This window comes from Phyllostomus discolor, chromosome 2 (genome assembly GCF_004126475.2).
Source record: "Phyllostomus discolor isolate MPI-MPIP mPhyDis1 chromosome 2, mPhyDis1.pri.v3, whole genome shotgun sequence".
Classification (NCBI taxonomy): Eukaryota; Metazoa; Chordata; class Mammalia; order Chiroptera; family Phyllostomidae; genus Phyllostomus; species Phyllostomus discolor.
The window spans coordinates 80,668,561-80,686,720 of record NC_040904.2 but is presented as its reverse complement, the minus strand read 5'-3'; the positions used below and the strand labels follow the sequence as shown (position 1 = coordinate 80,686,720).

General features: G+C 36.0%; 1 protein-coding gene across 4 annotated transcripts in view; it reads left to right on the top strand.

Annotated features, from left to right (window-relative positions):
• The window catches only part of TBC1D23 (TBC1 domain family member 23), a 68,571-nt gene extending 59,227 nt beyond the window's left edge, over positions 1 to 9,344 (top strand). For 3 of the 4 annotated variants that reach the window (XM_036018011.1, XM_036018010.1, XM_028503969.1), the window contains 4 exons: positions 2,190 to 2,278; positions 4,694 to 4,829; positions 6,608 to 6,802; positions 7,691 to 9,344. In XM_036018011.1, coding sequence (XP_035873904.1) covers positions 2,190 to 2,278; positions 4,694 to 4,829; positions 6,608 to 6,802; positions 7,691 to 7,772 — 502 coding nt within the window. In that variant the 3' untranslated portion in view covers positions 7,773 to 9,344. The remainder of the gene's footprint in view (positions 1 to 2,189; positions 2,279 to 4,693; positions 4,830 to 6,607; positions 6,803 to 7,690) is intronic. The other variant, XM_028503977.2, reaches the window with a different exon arrangement.
• Positions 9,345 to 18,160: the final 8,816 nt, after the last annotated feature.

The window sequence follows — 18,160 nt, the reverse complement described above, 5'->3', positions numbered from 1 at the left end:
ATCATCTTTCTGTTATCTCTTATTATATAACCACTGAATTAGTCTAGTTTTACTTAACTTGCAAGTTTTCTCCCAAATTCTTAATTTTTAAAAAATTTAAATGATTTTCACTGGTCCAAAGGCAAATAGATGTATCTATTTTGAATACAGAATTTAGTGAAATGAAACGTTAGCTCTTTCTGAACTCAACAAGTTAAGTAAAAACCTGGTCAAACCATTTTGTAGATGTTTATTACTTTCACTAAGAAAGCATAGTTAACTACTTTTATTTTTTAAAGTTCATCCATTGAATTTCATTAATTTCTAGCCAGTCTTTTTTTTTAAAGATTTTATTTATTTACTTTTAGAGAGAGGGTAAGGGAAGGGAGGAAGAGAGGGAGAGAAACATCAATGTGTGGTTGCCTCTAGCATGCCCCCTAACTGGGGACTTGGCCTGCAAGCCAATTCCCTGACTGGGAATTGAACCAGTGACCTTAGTTTGCAGGCTGGTGCCCAGTCCATTGAGTCACACCAGCCAGGACTCTGGCCAATCTTTTAAGAGCCATGTCAGTAATCTTTAGCAATCTTGTTTATAAAAACTCCACTGTTATAAATCTAGATTGATGATGAATAGCTTTTTTTTTTTTATTTGTCTCTTCACACTTGGTTTCTGATTCAAGCATTTACTATAAACATTATTACTTTCTATGTTATAGTAGGCAGTTTTGGTTATGCATTAATATTAGGAGAGAAGCAATAATTTAAATCTCATAATTTTATAATTTAGATGGCACTAAAGTATTTTTAGATAAGGCTATATTATCTTTCTCTTTGCTTTTTGTAAGAAAACTGAATCTGAGTTTCATAGGTGTTTAAAGAACTTTTTAATGATCATAGTTTGATCATTTTCAGGATAATTTTACATTATATATATTTGAATATAAAATCAAATGATTTTATGATTTTAACTTAATCAAAATTTAAGGTATGTATAATAACCTAACTTACAATTCCCAAAGAGTGTCTAGTTATACACTTGACTCTCATTTTCTGTTGAGAATGTTGTTTTGGAAAAAGTAAAGATTTAAGCCATTTTCAACAAAATTAGGTTGTGATAATTTTTATTGATGAAATGTATTAGAAAATTATTTAAAATACATATTTGATCTCCATCTTCTGGAAAAATTGAATTCTAAAACATGTAACTTAATATTTTCCCACTTTGGGCTCTTCTTGATAACATGCCAAAGGAAAATAAAAGGCACAGTTTTTCTTCATACCTTATCCTACAAATAATACAATGTTTATTCCCCAGAAACTCATAGTGTTTTTTTGAAATACTTTAATTGTATTTCTTGATTTGTTTGAGATTACCTGCAAAGTAATGAGGTTAAGTTTTTATGTTAAAAAGAGAGGTCACACTTCCTGCAGAACTAATTAACTTTGAGTTTATATGTTGTTGATGCTTCTTTCACTTGAAGAAGAAAGGCAGATTCAAGTTCATGGCTTATTTACATTTATGTACATTATGTAGAATCTTACTTTCTATTAAAACAGTAGTAACAATAAAATAAATTGGGAAGACACCCATATGAGAACCTTAAGCAATCCTAGAATCTGAAAGTTTGGTTCCATAATCTATATTGTCCAGCAAACATGTATGTTAGCACTTGCCATATGTCAGGCATTGTTCCAAGAGCTTTACAAAATATTAACTGATTTAACTCTTACAACAACCGAAGGGTAGATACTATCATCATTTTCATCGGAGTAAACAGAAGCACAAAAAAGTTTAGTAACTTCTCTAAAGCCACACAGATCTAAGCCTTGGTTTTAATATGAATATTAAAATGTTTCAGATTCAATTTTATTCACAGAATATAACTGACCCTTACATTCCCATACAAATGAAGGATACAGCCAAGAAATAGTAAACAAGTTTAAGAATATCTGTTAATATTGTTTCTTACTGGAACTGCAAGTGCACAGTGTATTTTTTCTCTATATATTAGCCACTGAGTCCTTAATGTCACCTTTGCTAACATGTTTTCTTACCATATCATTTCTTTAACATAGCTATCCTAAAACTGGGTTGTGCATGGGTGAACAAAGAACATTATATTTGTTTGAATATTCAAATGATAGTTGATGAAAATCTTTCATAACTGCCTAAGTGATGCTTCCCCCCTCCCAAAATTCTTTGAACATAGGCATGTGAGTAGCAGTGACAGAGTGGGCAAGCCATACCGCGGTGTGAAGCCTGTGTTCAGCATTGGGGATGAGGAAGAATACGACACAGGTGCAGTAGTACACTTATTTATAGACGTCTTTCCTCAGGTACCAGCAGTGACTATATAGAGATTATTCTGGGACTAGCAAACAACTACTTAAAAAATAAAAGGCTCAGTGAGATTCTGTAGAAGAGATTATAGACTTTCTATTAAGAGTTTGGTTTTAGACACCTTAAGTTCTGCCTACTAGAAATCCAAGCAGAAATGTTGAGTAGCCAGTTATTGTAGAAGTCTTTAGCTGAGGAGACAAGTCTGAGATAGGATAATCTAGAAATCATCAGTGTACAAATAGTATTTAAATCCATGGGACTGGATTTAAATCCCCTTCATCCACCCCCCGAGGAGATTGGGAGTTGTGGGGCTGATGTTCAGGGAGTTCCAAAACAGGCATCGAAAGAGCCTTTTGAAACTAGAGGTGATATTTTAAAGGGCCACAAGATGGAGATATTGTGCCAGGGAAAGTTGTCATCCTTTGTGTGATTAGTTGTCTTTATAATTTTAAAATGATTTATTACTGTGGTTCATAATCTCACTGCTAAGAACAGTATACAAATGTACAAAATATGAAAAAAGAATTCCCAAATCTCACCTTACTTTTTCCACTTAGTAATAGTAATATCTTGCATATTTTCCATCTCAGCCCATGTACCACCTCAGTTATTTTACTATCATATAAACATATCATAATTTATTTAATCAGTCTTCTCCCACTGATACTGGTAGTTTTTTTCTGTTTCAAATGGCAACAGATATTTTTATACATATGCGTAAATGAACTTTTGCAAGTGCACTCAGAGGGTAAATTTGTAGCAGTAAGCTTCTTAGGTTATAGGGAATCACATTTGATATTTTAATACATTTTATAGAATCACCTTCCAGAAAACTTGCATTGAGGCAAATGCGATTTTCTATTTGCTATTTCTCATTGTTTAGCTCATGTTTTCCCATCCTCTCTTTTGCCATGTTCCTGTTACATTATTTCTCCCTGACTATCTCAACTCCTTCCTTTAACAAAGGGGAGAACAAATGGATGGATAAACTATGGTATATTTACATAAATCATACACACACACGCACACATATTTACACTGTGGAAAACTACACAGTAATGAAAATCAGGAAGCTAAAGCTATGTCTATTAGCACTGATACATTTTATAATGTTGGTAATGAGGTAGCTATTACAGAATACTACAATAGAATAGGCTATTATTTATATAAATTTTACCTAAAATGCAAAACACTTCTTTTTTTTAAGATTTTATTTATTTATTTTTGGAGAGGGAAGGGAGGGAGACAGAGAGAAAGAGAGAAACATCAATGTGCAGTTGCTGGGGGTCATGGCCTGCAACCCAGGCATGTACCCTGACTGGGAATTGAACCTGCGACACTTTGGTTCGCAGCCCGAGCTCAATCCACTGAGCCAGCCAGGGCACAAAACATTTCTCTATATTATTTAGGGATATTCATATATAGTTAAAGTAAGGAGCTGATTAACATCAAATTCACATAGTCACTATTTCTTAGTCGGGAAGGAAGAGGAATGTGATTGGGGAGAGATACACGAGGGCTTCACTTTCTTATTTAAGCTAGAAGTGTATAGATACATGAGATTTCCTTTTTTTATTATGTCTCTTTATATTTGAAGTATTTCTTAAAAAGCAAAGGGAAAAACCTTTATAATTATTAATCTTAGGGACTGTACTTTCCCTTTCTTAAGTGAGAACAAAATAACTAGAATGTTTTCTATTTTTCTTATGAAAAAAGGTTGACTTTTACTTACTTACCCCAGGATGGATTTTTTTGTTGTTGCTATTTTTCTTAAAATCAGAAAACAGCAAGACAAAAAGAACTCTGCATTTGCCCTTGAGATAGATGCTTGTTCATCCATCTGTCTACAGACTAGTCATAGTTCATAGTTATGGTTATTTTGGGTTTTTAAAAATATTTTATTTATTTAATTTTAGAGATAGGGGAAAGGGAGGGAAAAAAACATCAATGTGTGGTTGCCTCTTGTGTGCAAACAATGGGGACCTGGCCTGCAGCCCAGGCATGTGCTCTGACTAGGAATGAAACCGGCTACCCATGAGTTTGCAGATCAGCACGCAATCCGCTGAGCCACACCAGCTGGGACCATAGTTATGTTTTCTGAATCAAAAAGTTTAAATTTCTCAGTTAGTTTAATCTTTTAAAAGTGCATTCTCAGTATGTTCACCTGACTTTTAACTATATAGAGTGACTTTTCATAATAATATTTCTGTATTAGTACCCACGGCATAAGGAAATATAGAAGGATTAGAATTGATTGGGTGTTTTTCCAGCCCATATGCTTAAAGTACTACTGAAATTGTTTTTCAAGCTGTTAAGAAATGTATCATTTTTAAAGATGGTAATGCCCACTTTTAACTCTTCAATTTTTTATAGATGAAATTGACAGTTCTTCCATGTCAGATGATGATAGAAAAGAGGTTGTAAACATTCAGACTTGGATAAACAAGCCAGACATCAAGCATCATTTTCCTTGTAAAGAAGTGAAAGAAAATGGACACATGTTTCCTAGGTACTTTTAAAAATGTCTTTTTCAGAAGTAAAATTGAATTTAGAGAAATTAATAACATAAAATTGAACTATAGGAGAAGCTTTATTTATCCAAGTACAATAAGATATAATTTACTTCTATCAGTATATATATAGTTTTGATTTTTAGAAATGTTTTTATGTATTTTTTTGAAATCTTAAAAAATGTTGAAGAAACAGTACATTGAATACTGTTATAAGCCTCTCCTAGATTCACCAACTTTTAACTTCTTTTCACACTATCCCATCTCTGTGTGTGTGTGTGCATATATGCACATATGAACTTCCCTTTTGCCAAGACACTAAGCAGCAGCTTACAGATACCACACTTTACCCCTAAATGCCGCACAATAAATCTCCCAAGAAAATCTCCCAACTCCAATAGCATCAGCACATCTTTTAAAACCCTGAGAATTAACCTGATTCAATATATAGACCATACTCAAATATTTTCAGAGTGCCCCCAGAGTATCTTTTATACTCTTTGTCAGTACTTCCTATTCCAGGATCGAGTCAGGGTTTACACGTTGTATTTGTCTGTTATATTGGGTTGGCCAAAAAGTTCCTTCAGATCCCCTCCCATTCTAGTAGTGCTTAATTACCTTTAACTTCATTGAAAACAATTTTGTTACATTCTATTGCGACAGCTGTCATATCACTGTGCACTTAAAAAAACTTATCAAAATTGATGAATTTTTCTGCAGCCATTTTAATATTGAAGATGGAGAAAATATGCAACATTTTTGGCATATTATGCTTTATTATTTCAAGAAAGGTAAAAACACAACTGAAACACAAAAAGAGATTTGTGCAGTATATGGAGAAGGTGATGTAACCCATCAAATGTGTCAGAAATGGTTTGCTTGGTACTATTGACAGTTTGGCCAAATAATTCTTGGCATTGGTTTTACAGCACCTCTGGCCTCTGCCCACTAGAAACCAATAGCAGAAGATAGCCAACATACTCAAAATATCCAAACCAATAAAATTACTGGTAAAAATGAAAAAATGTGTCTCTTATTTTACAGAAGCTTTTTGGCCAACTCAGTATTTAGCCTCATTCAAAGTACAAAGTACTTGACCCCACACCACTGCTTCCCCCTTTTCTTCATAAAGAATGAATCCTTTGAGTCTAGGCCTGTTGTTCTGCCAAAAATCCCACATTCTGGACTTGTCATATAATGTTCTTATTGTATTGATATTACCTAAAAGTGTATCAGTATTATCATTATATTAAAACTGAGCTGAGATATAAGATGGGTGAGTGTTACTAATTCTGTGCCCATTTTGTCTTCAGGATCCAGTTACAGAATATTATAAAATATGTAAGACAGCCCAACTAATGCTTAGTGGTCTTTGATATTAGGCATATGCTATGGTATGTTGAATGAAATACTTTATGCATGTAGATGATAGTGTAAAAGTCTGAAAGGTAGTATATTTCATATACCATATAGAATAAGTTCTAAAAATCTATTACTTTAATCATATTGTACATATTATAAAATGTTATACCTTTGCTCTTAAACAGTTACAGGATTACCTGTTAATAAAACATTAATTTTGTATGCAATTAAGGGAAAATTAAAAGCTTTTATTAGGTAGCTTATTTGTTTATAATGAACCTTTGCAGTTTTAACTCAAAAGTAATTTCATCTGGAGTTGAACATTTTTTTTATAATTGAGGCTGTTGATGTAACAGCTATTTTAAATGACATTTGAAAAACATTCTTTTTGTATTTTGCTTTTTCCCCTCTCAAGTCATCTGTTGGTTACTGCAACACATATGTACTGTTTAAGGGAGATTCTTTCACGGAAAGGATTGGCTTATATACAGTCTCGACAAGCACTAAATTCTGTGGTTAAAATTACATCCAAAAAGAAACATCCTGAGTTAATTACTTTCAAGTATGGAAACAGCAGTGCTTCAGGAATAGAAATCTTAGCCATTGAAAGGTAAGATTTTCTTGGCGTGATTTTATCTGAATTACTGATTTAGTTCATTATTAAACACAGTTTGTTTCTCTATTTTGGGCACTAGTTGGTGGAATAGGATACTCAAACCACTTTTATTAATATTTGTCTCTGTCTTTTTCTTCCAAATCCTTATCTGTTGGTTTAGCCATTAGCCATTACGTGATTTCAGTAAGTGCCATAGCTGACTATAAAAAAAACTTTTTGACAGAAGGGTCTTTAAGAATAATCTATTTCAGTGCTACACTAAATGCTGGTTTGCAATTAAATAAGAAAATTGTCTCAGAATGTAAGGCAATGTTTTTATTTTCTTTCATCAAATTCTTGTTTTGAAAGAGTGTCCTTGAAATCAGCCATGCACTGAATGGTGTAGTTTAATTTACAATCTGGTCTAAGCTCCTCCACTTGTCTCATTGTGGACCAGTGACAAACAGTTCATGGACTGGCACAAAGGCCACACACCACACTGATCTCTAAACTAAACCATATTTAATTTACAAGATAAACATATGAAGCCAAGAGGGATTGAATGACTTCCAGATCTTCACCCCTACCTTGCAATACAACCAAATATAGCCGTTCTGACTCCTGATCTCCAGTTCATTCTGTCTTGCTCTCTACACTATATGAAAAATCACCTTGCTTTTTACATTATTTTATTTGCTTCCAAATATGCTTTTGAGTATGTTAATGTAAGTTATGGAAGGGCATGGGAGGGCAGGGAAAGCTTCCCATTGGAAGTGACATCTAAGCTGAGTTCTAAAGGTAAAGGACTGTATTGTGTGTGTGTGTGTGTGTGTGTGTGTGTGTGTATATATATATATATATATATATTTTATTTATTTATTTATTTATCTCCCCCCTCCCCAGATACTTGATCCCAAATGCAGGAGATGCTACCAAAGCCATAAAACAACAGATCATGAAAGTTCTGGATGCTTTGGAAAGTTAATGTGAAAGAAAATTACTTCAGAAGAAATGAAAGCAACCAAGAGAAACATGGACATTTTCCTGACTGAATACTAACTGGAGACATTTCATTTGCTTATGGGGGTGCTTGAATAACAGGTCTAAAAAATGTAAATTATTATAATCAATCTCTGGACAGTTAAAAAAATTTTAATTTTCTTTTGTATTTTTGGTTTTGTAAAATGATTAATTATAAAAGTCAGTTATTGAATGACTTTAAAGTAACTGACCCAGTGCCCTTATAAACTAAGGGAGCAGAATGCAGTTCTGTTTTGAAGAGCTGTTTTAAGGGAACATGCATCACTTTCAGATTTAAAAACAATCATACACATACATATTTGCAATGTCTTCACTGACACTTAGAGAGAGAATTAGTTGAAAAAAAAACCTTTAATTGCTGCATTTGGCTTTACCCACTGAGCGAATATCAGAAACTAAAAAATATTACATAGATTAATAATTAGCTTGCTGCTTCTGTTCTTAAAAAGAATAAAATCTTTTTAATGAAATGGGTAAAGATTCCAGCCAACTGAGAAATTCAGTCCAGCTAGTAAAATGTTGAAACATCAGTTTCCAAACATCTTCTTTGCACCATTAGCTATTAATTTGAAGATGATGTGTTTTAGATACTTAACTTCATCCTAATGGTTTCTATGGAGCATTTAAAAGCAATGTAAAAAGTAGGTAAGCATGTTAAGATTACAATTAACATTTTGAGGACAGAATTGTATTTGTACAGATGCCATTGGTCTTTATTACAAATGGAGTATTTGGTTTAGGATATTTCAAAACGCAAGTTGAACACACACTGATTTATCTTCAGTGAGATTATGGTCTGTGACCACAAATAATCCACTTAAATAAAAGCCAGATAATCAGAGGGATGTATAAACTGTAGTTGTTTTTATCATCAGTTTCTGAAATTTCTCTTCTTTGGTTTTTGTCTTGTCTTACTAGTCTGAAACTATTTTTATTCTCTTAATATGACAAAACTGTAAAGTGATCTGCTTTATTTTACAGCTTCCTTAGTTTAATTTATTGAGGTCTGTATTGGACACATTAGGTAAGAGAAATCCAAGAACACATTTGATTGAGGACATGGAACAATTTCTTGTAAAATCTATTTGGGAAGTAGCAAATTCTTACAACCTACCGTGTCTTAAAATGTGATAGATTATCTCTAAGGAGTTCATAGGAGAAATGTTTAGATGTGCCCTGTTTGCAGACAGTTATTTTAATTTACTTAACGGAAATCAAGTGAATAAAAGGCAGCATAGGCCAATATATTTTATTCTAATACTTAAATAAAAACAGTTTACTTGGAGTGGTTGAAGACATTTGCATGAAATTGCACCTGGTGCAATAATTGATATTTATAACTCTCCCCACAACTGTTATATTACATTTTTTTTCCTTGGTGCCCCTTTAAAAATGTCCTGAAGTCTCATTTTTTTGCCTATTTCAGCTATGGGACTTTTTACATAATATTAATGTAAAGATGTTGTGTTACTGTTTATAAATTACAGGTGTAAATAAATCAATGCAGTTTGCTCAAAACTTTGTTCTTAATAAGTCTCTTTTTCTCTCCTCTCCCCCATTTATAAATCTCTATAGATAGCAAAAAATTAGAAAAATGAGGATTATCATTTCAGTAGAATATTTAAATGTTCATATTTCAGGTTCAAAAGTATTTAAGATTCCTATTTCTGTTCACCTAGGTGGGGACAGTGGAAAGAGGTAATTTAATGACTTTAAATTTCCCGTGTAGTAAACTGAACTTCTTAACTTCTCTGAATTTCAATTTGTTATCTGTAATAACACCAGTTATTTGTCATGAATATTAAGTGAAAATTCATTTCATTAATCATTAGGCACTTACGTAGCTCATTCTCCCTTTACTGGCTCACTAACCACAGAACTAGAATTCACTCTGGGATGTCTGCCTCTGGTGGACTCCCAGGATTGCAGAGGCTGCAACGATATGAAGTTGGTATTATTTTCAAGTTGTGAAAACCAAGATTCAAAGAAACTGAGTGAGAAGGGATAGTACTTGTATCCCCTCTTCTTAATCCTCTTCCTGGGAATTACTATTCCTAATAGGTATAAAATGAATTCTGTATATAGATTTGATGCCACTTGCTCACCATTAATAAAGCATGTTTTCTAGTAAGGATGATAAATTTGTACTGATGTAATCAACCATTTTTGCCACAGGTATGTTTCACACAGGACCTTTGACTCCATAGCATGATATTCTAACAAACTGACCAGCCATAGATTGGCAGTTGTTTTTGTTTTGTTTTAATTGACATGTTGACTTAGGGGAAACCCAACTCTGTAGGTTGAATGTGTGATGAAAGTAATATCCCATCTTCAGAGTAACATCTTTTGGGGGGAGGGTTTTTATTTCAGTTTTATATTTCAATTACAGCATATATCCATATTTTACATTAGTTTCAGGGGTATAGCATAATGGTTAGAACATCATCTGGAACTTTTAAAAAAATAACATTTATAGAAATACAAGCCACTATAAAATTGAACTTCTTGAAAGTCTACAATTCAGTGGTTTTTAGTCCATTTCAGAGCTGTGCAACCATCACCACTGTTTAATTCCAGAACATTTTATAATCCCCCCCCAAAAAAATCCCATACCCACAGCAGTCACTTCCATTTCCCCCATCCCTCCAGCCCTTGGCAACCACTAATTACTTTCTGGCTCTCTGGATTTGCATATTCTGGACATTTCATGATAAAAGGGGATCATACAAGAAGTGGCTTTTGTGTCTGGCTTCTTTCATTTGACAGTGTTTTCAAACTTCACTTGTAGCATATATCACAATTTTGTTTTTGCAGCCGAATACTATTCCACTGTATGGGTATTATCACATTTGTTTGTTTGTTTTAAATATATTTTATTGATTATGCTATTACAGTTGTCCCATTTCCCCCCTTCATTCCCCTCCACCCTGCACACCCTCTCCCACCCACATTCCCCCCTTTAGTTCATGTCCATGTGTCATAAGTTCTTCAGCTTCTACATTTCCCATACTGTTCTTACCCTCCCCATCTATTTTCTACCTACCATCTATGCTACTTATTCTCCATACCTTTTTCCCCTCTCTCCTCCTCCCACTCCCCTATTGCTAACTCTCCATGTGATCTCCATTTCTGTGGTTCTGTTCCTGTTCTAGTTTGCTTAGTTTGTTTTTGTTTTAGGTGTGGTTGTTAGTAATTGTGAGTTTGCTGTCATTTTATTATATATGGTTTTTATCATCTTTTTCTTAGATATGTCCCTTTAACATTTCATAAAATAAGGGCCTGGTGATGATGAACTCCTTTAACTTGACCTTATCTGAAAAGCACTTTATCTGCCCTTCCATTCTAAATGAAAGCTTTGCTGGATAGAGCAATCTTGGATGGAGGTCCTTGCCTTTCAGCACTTGGAATACTTCTTTCCAGCTCCTTCTTGCCTGCAAAGTCTCTTTTGAGAAATCAGCTGACAGTCGTATGGGAACTCCTTTGTAGATAACTGTCCCCTTATCTCTTGCTACTTCTAGAATTCTCTTCATTTTTACCTTGGGTAATGTAATTATGATGTGCCTTGGTGTGTTTCTCCTTGGGTCTCACTTCCTTGGGACTCTCTGAACTTCTTGGACTTCCTGGAAGTCAATTTCCTTTGCCAGATTGAGGAACTTCTCCTTTATTATTTGTTCAGATACAAGTTTTCCACTTGTTGCTCTTCCTCTTCTCCTTCTGGTACCCCTATAATTCAGCTGTTGGAACATTTAACAATGTCCTGGAGGTTCCTAAGCCTCTCATTTTTTTTGAATTCTTATTTCTTCATTCTTTTCTGTTTGGTTGTTTCTTTCTTCCTTCTGGTCTACTCCATTGATTTGAGTCCCAGTTGTCTTCCCACCACTATTGGTTCCCTGTGCATTTCCTTCATTTCACTTAGTGTAGCCCTCATTTTTTCATCTAATTTGCGACCAAATTCAACCAATTCTTTGAGCATCCTGATCACCAGTGCTTTGAACTTGCATCTGATAGGTTGGCTATCTCTTGGTTGCTTAGTTGTATCTGCTGTGGAGCTTTGATCTGTTCTTCTGTTAGGGCCTTTTCTTTTGGTCTTGTTGCACCTGTTGCGCATGAGGGGCAGAGCCTTAGGTGTTCACGAGGGTGGGGCACCCCAGTTGCTGGGTTGTGACTCTGTATGTGGGGGCGGGGTCCAAGAGGGAACAATGGCTCTTTCTCTGCTCCCTATTGGATTTCAGTCCCCTCTGCCGCTTTCCCCAAGCAAACTGGGCCTTTCTGGTGCTAATTACCATGTGGGTGGGCTTGTGCACATTCTAGGACCCTGTGGGTCTCTCCAACGAACTCTCCTGTGAGGCTGAGAGATTCTCCTGGCCTCAACCCCCACAGGTGTTTTCAATCAGTGCCCCAAGGCTCTATTTCCCAGCGCTGGGATCTTGGGTTTTGTGCAGTGCCTTGCTTCATAATTGCTGCCTTGTTGGGTCTGCCAGCTGCCGCCTGTGTGTCCAGGGTCTGCCCGCTGTGGTCTTGTGTGCCCAGGATGCTTTATGCACCTGGTGTCACTGCTCTTTGTGCCGCCACCCCCTCCACCTGGCTGACCGACTCCACCCCTCCTACCAGTGTAGATGAACGTGTCTATTTTAACTCCTTGGTTGTCTGACTTCCATACAATTCAATTCTCTGTCAGTTCTGGTTGTTATTCTGTTTCTAAATTGTTGTCTCTATCTTGGTTGTGTGAGGAGGCACAATGTGTCTACCTACGCCTCCATCTTGGCTGAAAGTTGAAGAGATCATTTTTAACTTCTTTCTTTCCAATATGGATACCTTTTCTTTCTTTTTCTTATGTAATGGCCCTGGCAAAAGCATCCAGTACAGTGCTGAACAGAAGTGTCAAGAGCAGCCTCTCTCCTTCTCTCCCTCTCCCTGGCACTGATCCCATTGTGAGGCCCTTACCCTCATGACTTTTACCCTAATTGTCTTTTAAAAGCCTCATCTCCAAATTACTACCACATTGGTGGTCACAGCTTCAACATATGAATTTTAGGGGGACACAAATATTGGCAATAACAACGTTTTTGTCAGGAGGGGTCTTAGATGTTTCAAACTTTTTTTTGCATCTAGTAGGATGGTCCAATGACTTTTCTCCTTTATTAATAAGGTTTATTACATTGATCAGTTTTTCGTATGTTAAACCAACCTATTCCTGGGATAAATCTGTTGGTCATGGTGTATACAGTGATCCCTCACCTATTGCAGGAGTTATGTTCCAGGGACCCCCAAGATAGGTGAAAATCCTCAAGGTAGTGACGTTATATTTATTATTTATATCTATTTTAAGGCTTTATAAACCCTTCCCACATTCCTATAAACCTTTCCCACTCTCTTATTAACCTTTCCCACACTTTTACAAACACTTCATATGCTCTTAAACACTTTCAACACACTTAAACCTACATAATTTTAACAACATAAATTTTATATGGGTACTCACCAGCGAAGTATACTACAACTTGAATGATGAAGATCATGAATTATGTAGCTGTGCAGTACTGATGGCGATGAAGGTGACGATGAGATGAATGTACTGCACAGCCAAGAAGAGCATTACAGCTCTTCTGAAGGCACCACTTCATCAGGTGCTTCATCAGGTGGTGCAGTATCTTCGCCCTGGGCCGTAACTTCTATTTCTGCTAAAGGAGTAGGCATAACTGATCTCTTCACCCGAGTGATGAACATAGTTATGGGGAGTTGCTGGCACTGCTTTTTATCCTCAGAGGCAGCTTCTCCATGCAGAGAAACGATCTTGAGTCCAAAGCATCTCTGAAATTTGTCAAACTAGCCCTTGCTGGCACTGAATGGGGCTGGTCTGGTGGGAGAAGCACTGGACGGTCCTGCTTCTGAGTCATCATCATCGTCTTCATCCTCGTCATCATCATGAACGTCCATGCTTTCCCCCAAACTATTATAAAGTTTCTTGTCCTTCATCCAGATAGTGTTGGTATCCAGCAAGATATTCTTCTTCCTGTAGTCATTTATCCACAGGGCCAACGCAGCTGCCATCCTCACAATGGCCTTATTGTAAGAAGTGAACACCCTCTTTGAAGTCTTGTTAAAAGTCATTGTTGCCGTAGACCTAATATTCTTTTCGTCTTTCTTTATGTAGTGAGCAGTAGATTCATTGATCCCGTAATGGCAGCCTACAGCCACATAGCTTTTACCTTCCTTTAACATGTCAAGAAGTTCCACCTTTTCTTTGATGGTAAGCATATTCCTCTGGCGTTTGGATTCACTGCCAGAAGCCTTAGAAGGTGCAGGCGCAGAATATTTGGGTGGCATCGTAGGGCTTGAAATAAATTCAAACTTTTGTGAAAATTTCACAAAAACACCACAGAGCAACACTACACGCAGCAATCAGGTGACGGTGTGAAGTGGACAAGGAGAGATACTGAATGGACACAGTGCAGGAGAGCAAACAGACTGATGGAATGATCACTGAGCCAATCAGCGCCTAGGATACAGAACACAGTGCTGTGGTTGGTTGCCTTCCATTCCATCAGCCAATAGTGAGCCATGTACAATCTCAGGTTGGCAAACTTGCACAAGCCGTAGTGGTGTACTGCATTTCCATTGTGTACAGTACAGTATTCATCCACTGATGAAATACATACTACATTTTATTTTAATATTTTAATATGTTTGAATTAACATTTTAAATAATTTTCATACTTAAAAAATTTTAGGCAATAATTAAAACCATAAATACTATATAAATACCTATATACCACAAAATCCCAAGATATAGCAAAAACTCCGGGATACAGAATTAGATTTTTTTTTTTTAACCGCAATACAGTGAAGCTGCAATAAGTGAACCACGATATAGCGAGGGACAATTGTAATCCTTTTTATGTGTTGCTGGATTCTTGTTAGTATTTTACTGAGGCTTTTTGCATCTGTGTTCATAAGGGTTACTGGTTTGCAGTTTTCTTGTAATGTCTTTGGTTTTGGTATAAGGGTAATACAGGCCTCACAGAATCAGCTGGGAAATGTTCCCTTCTCTGTTTTCTCAGGGTTTATAAAGGTGTTTAACTTATGATTTTTAAAAAATACACTTTGTAGGCTGGGAATAGGAAGAACTTCATTAACTTGATAGTGTCTAGAAAACCTCCAGCTAACATCAAGTTTAATGATTAAAGACTGAATACTTTCCCCCCAAAGACTGGTAACACTCAATGATGCCTACTTTCACTCTTGTTCCTCAACACTGTCCTAGAAGTCCTAGCCAGTGCAATAGGCAGGGAAAAGAAATAAAAGACCTACAGATTAGAAAGGAAGAAATAAAACTGTCCTTGTTCATAGATTAATGTATGAATGATTTCAGTAAGATTACAAGAACATATGTACACATGTTCAACATGCAAAAATCATATATCTATACTTAGCAGTGAACAATCGGAAACCAAAAGCTTTGTAAAAAAAATACCATCTGCAAGCTTGCTACTCTTATATAGCAGGCAATGCATCAGCCTCAAAAATACCATTTATAGCAGTTCAAAACATGAAATATCTATGTATAAATCTAACAAAACATGATGCAGGATCTGTATACTGAATTCTACAAAACGCTTGTGGAAGCAATTGAAGACCTGCAATAAGTGGAGAAAATACTGTGTTCATGGATTGGGAGATAACATGTCAGTTCTCCCCAAACAAATTACAGATGTAACAGAATTCCAGTCAGAGTCCCAGCAAGACTTTTTGTTAATACAGACAAGCTGATTCTAAAATTCACATGGAAAGGCAAAGGAACTAGAATAAAACAGTCAAAACAATTTTGAAAAGTTAAAGTTGGAGGACTCACACTAAGCAGGGGTGTCCAAACTTTCGGCGTCTCTGGGCCACGCTGGAAGAAGAAGGGCTGTCTTGGGCCACATATTAAATAACACAAACATTAACAAAAACAAAAAAAATCTCATAAGTTTTAAGTAAATTCACGATTTTGAGTTGGGCTGCAGTCATAGCCATTGTGGGCAATGTGTGGCCGTCAGGCTGCAGGTTGGACACCCCTACAAAAGTTCAGTAATCAAGATAAGTACTGGTGAAAAAGACAGAAACATATTAATGCATAGAGCACATAGTTCAGAAATAGGCCTACACAAATAATGGTTAATAGTTTTTTGGCAAAGCTTCAAAGGCAATTCAATTGAGAAAGGATTTCATTTTAAATACATGGGTTTGAAATAACTGGATATCCACATACAAAGAAACAAACATCGATCTGTATCTTTTTTTTAAAAGATTTATTTATTTTTAGAGAGAAGGAAAGGGAAGGAGAAAGAGAAGGAGAGAAACAACGTGTGGTTGCCTCTTGTGTGCCCCCCCAGGGACCTGACCCACAATCCAGACATATACCCTAACAGAATCAAACAGGCGACCCTTGGGTTTGCAGGCCGGTGTCAATCCACTGAGCTACACCAGCCTGGGTTCAACCTGTATCCTATACCTTATACAAAAGTTACTCAAAATGGATCATATAGCTAAATGTAAACCTATTAAGCTAATAGGTTTTTAAACCTATTAAACTAATTTTAAACCTATTCAACTAATAGATGAAAGTGGGAAAATTTTCATGACCTAGGATTAGGCCAAGATTTCTTAAACATGATACAAAAAATATAATCCATTAAAGTTTTTTTTAAAAGATTGTATTTATTTTTAGAGAGAAGGGAAGGGAGGGAGAAAGAGGGAAACATCGATGTGTAAGAGGCATTGATCAGTTGGCTCTCACATGCCCTCTACTGGGGACTTGGCCTGCAACCCAGGCATGTGCCCTGGCTGGGAATCCAACCAGGGACCTTTCAGTCCGCAGGCCAGCACTCAGTCCACTGAGACACACTAGCCAGGGCATAATCCATTAAATTTTTAAAATAAATTTGACTATCAAAATTTAAATATTTTGCTCTGCAAAAGACTGTCAATAGAATGGAACAACAAGCTATGTGCTGGAAAAAATACTTCAGCAAAACTTACCCAACAAAGGATTTGTGTTGAGATTATATAAAGACTTTCAAAATTCAACAATAAGAAAACAGCCCAATTTAAAAATGGACAAAATATTTAAAACCTTCAAAAAAATCTATGGATGGCATATAAGTTCATAAAAAGATATTCAACATTATTAGCTGTTGGGGAAATGCAAGTCAAACCACAACAATACCACTACACACCTAATTACAGTCACTGAAGTTGAAAACAAAAGCTGACAGTGCCAAGAGCTGGCGAGAATGTGGAATAAGCAGAACATTTATATATTGCTTGCGGGAATGCCAAATGGTCTAGTCACTCTAGACAAGTTTGCAGTTTCTTAAAAAGTTAAACATGTATAACCCAGGAATCCATTCCTAATTTACCCTAGAGAAATTAAAACAACGTTTACACAAAGCCTGGACAAGAATGTTTATAGCAGCCTTAAAATGTCCAAAGCTGGGAACAACCCAAATGTCCTTGAGTAGGTTAATGGATAAACAGATTAATAGATAAACAGATTAATACATCCATCCAGCATAATGCTCAGCAATAAAAATGAATAACTATCGATGGATACAGCAACATGGATGAATCTCCAAGGCAGAACGCAATATGAAAGAAGCACTCTCAAAATGTATTGTATGATTACATTTCTATTACATTCTGGAAAAGGAAAAATAATAGGGACAGAATTGGTCAGTGGTTGCCAGGGGCGAGGAGAGGGTGTGAGCATCAGGAAGCTGAACAAGGGAAGGGCTGTTCAGTACCCAGGTTGTGGTGGTTGTCACACAAATCTGCAATGTGTTAAAACTCATAGAACTATTGGTAGGCTGTTGTCATTTTTTAATTGACAGTCTATGAGAAAAGAGGTCAGTGTCCTTGACTAAATAGTCAGGTATCAGATGTTTTAAAAATTCTTGGGGCACACTGGTTGAAAATTGCTGGCATAAGTGATGGTGTCTACAAGTGAAAGAGGAAAGCTGAGAGAAGCTCTTTTAGAGATGCTAAATGTTTCAGACAATTGAGTTTGAGCTTATGTCAAGATGTGAATAGAGATGGCTTACAGGCATCTGAAGATGGTGGAGTAGCTAGCTCTTCTGGAGTAAAAAATAGAAATCTGACCAGCCTAGAAATGGTCATTAAAGCTGTAAATCATGGCTGGCAATATCAGATTGTTGCCTGGGCTTTAGAGATCCACTTAATTCGCTAGTTTTGTTCTTTGGCTACTTTTCAAATGTCAGATGAAAGGGAACATGGAAACACAAAGGCAGAGCTGCTGTGGTTAAAGGGGCAGCTAGTTGGGTGCTGGCA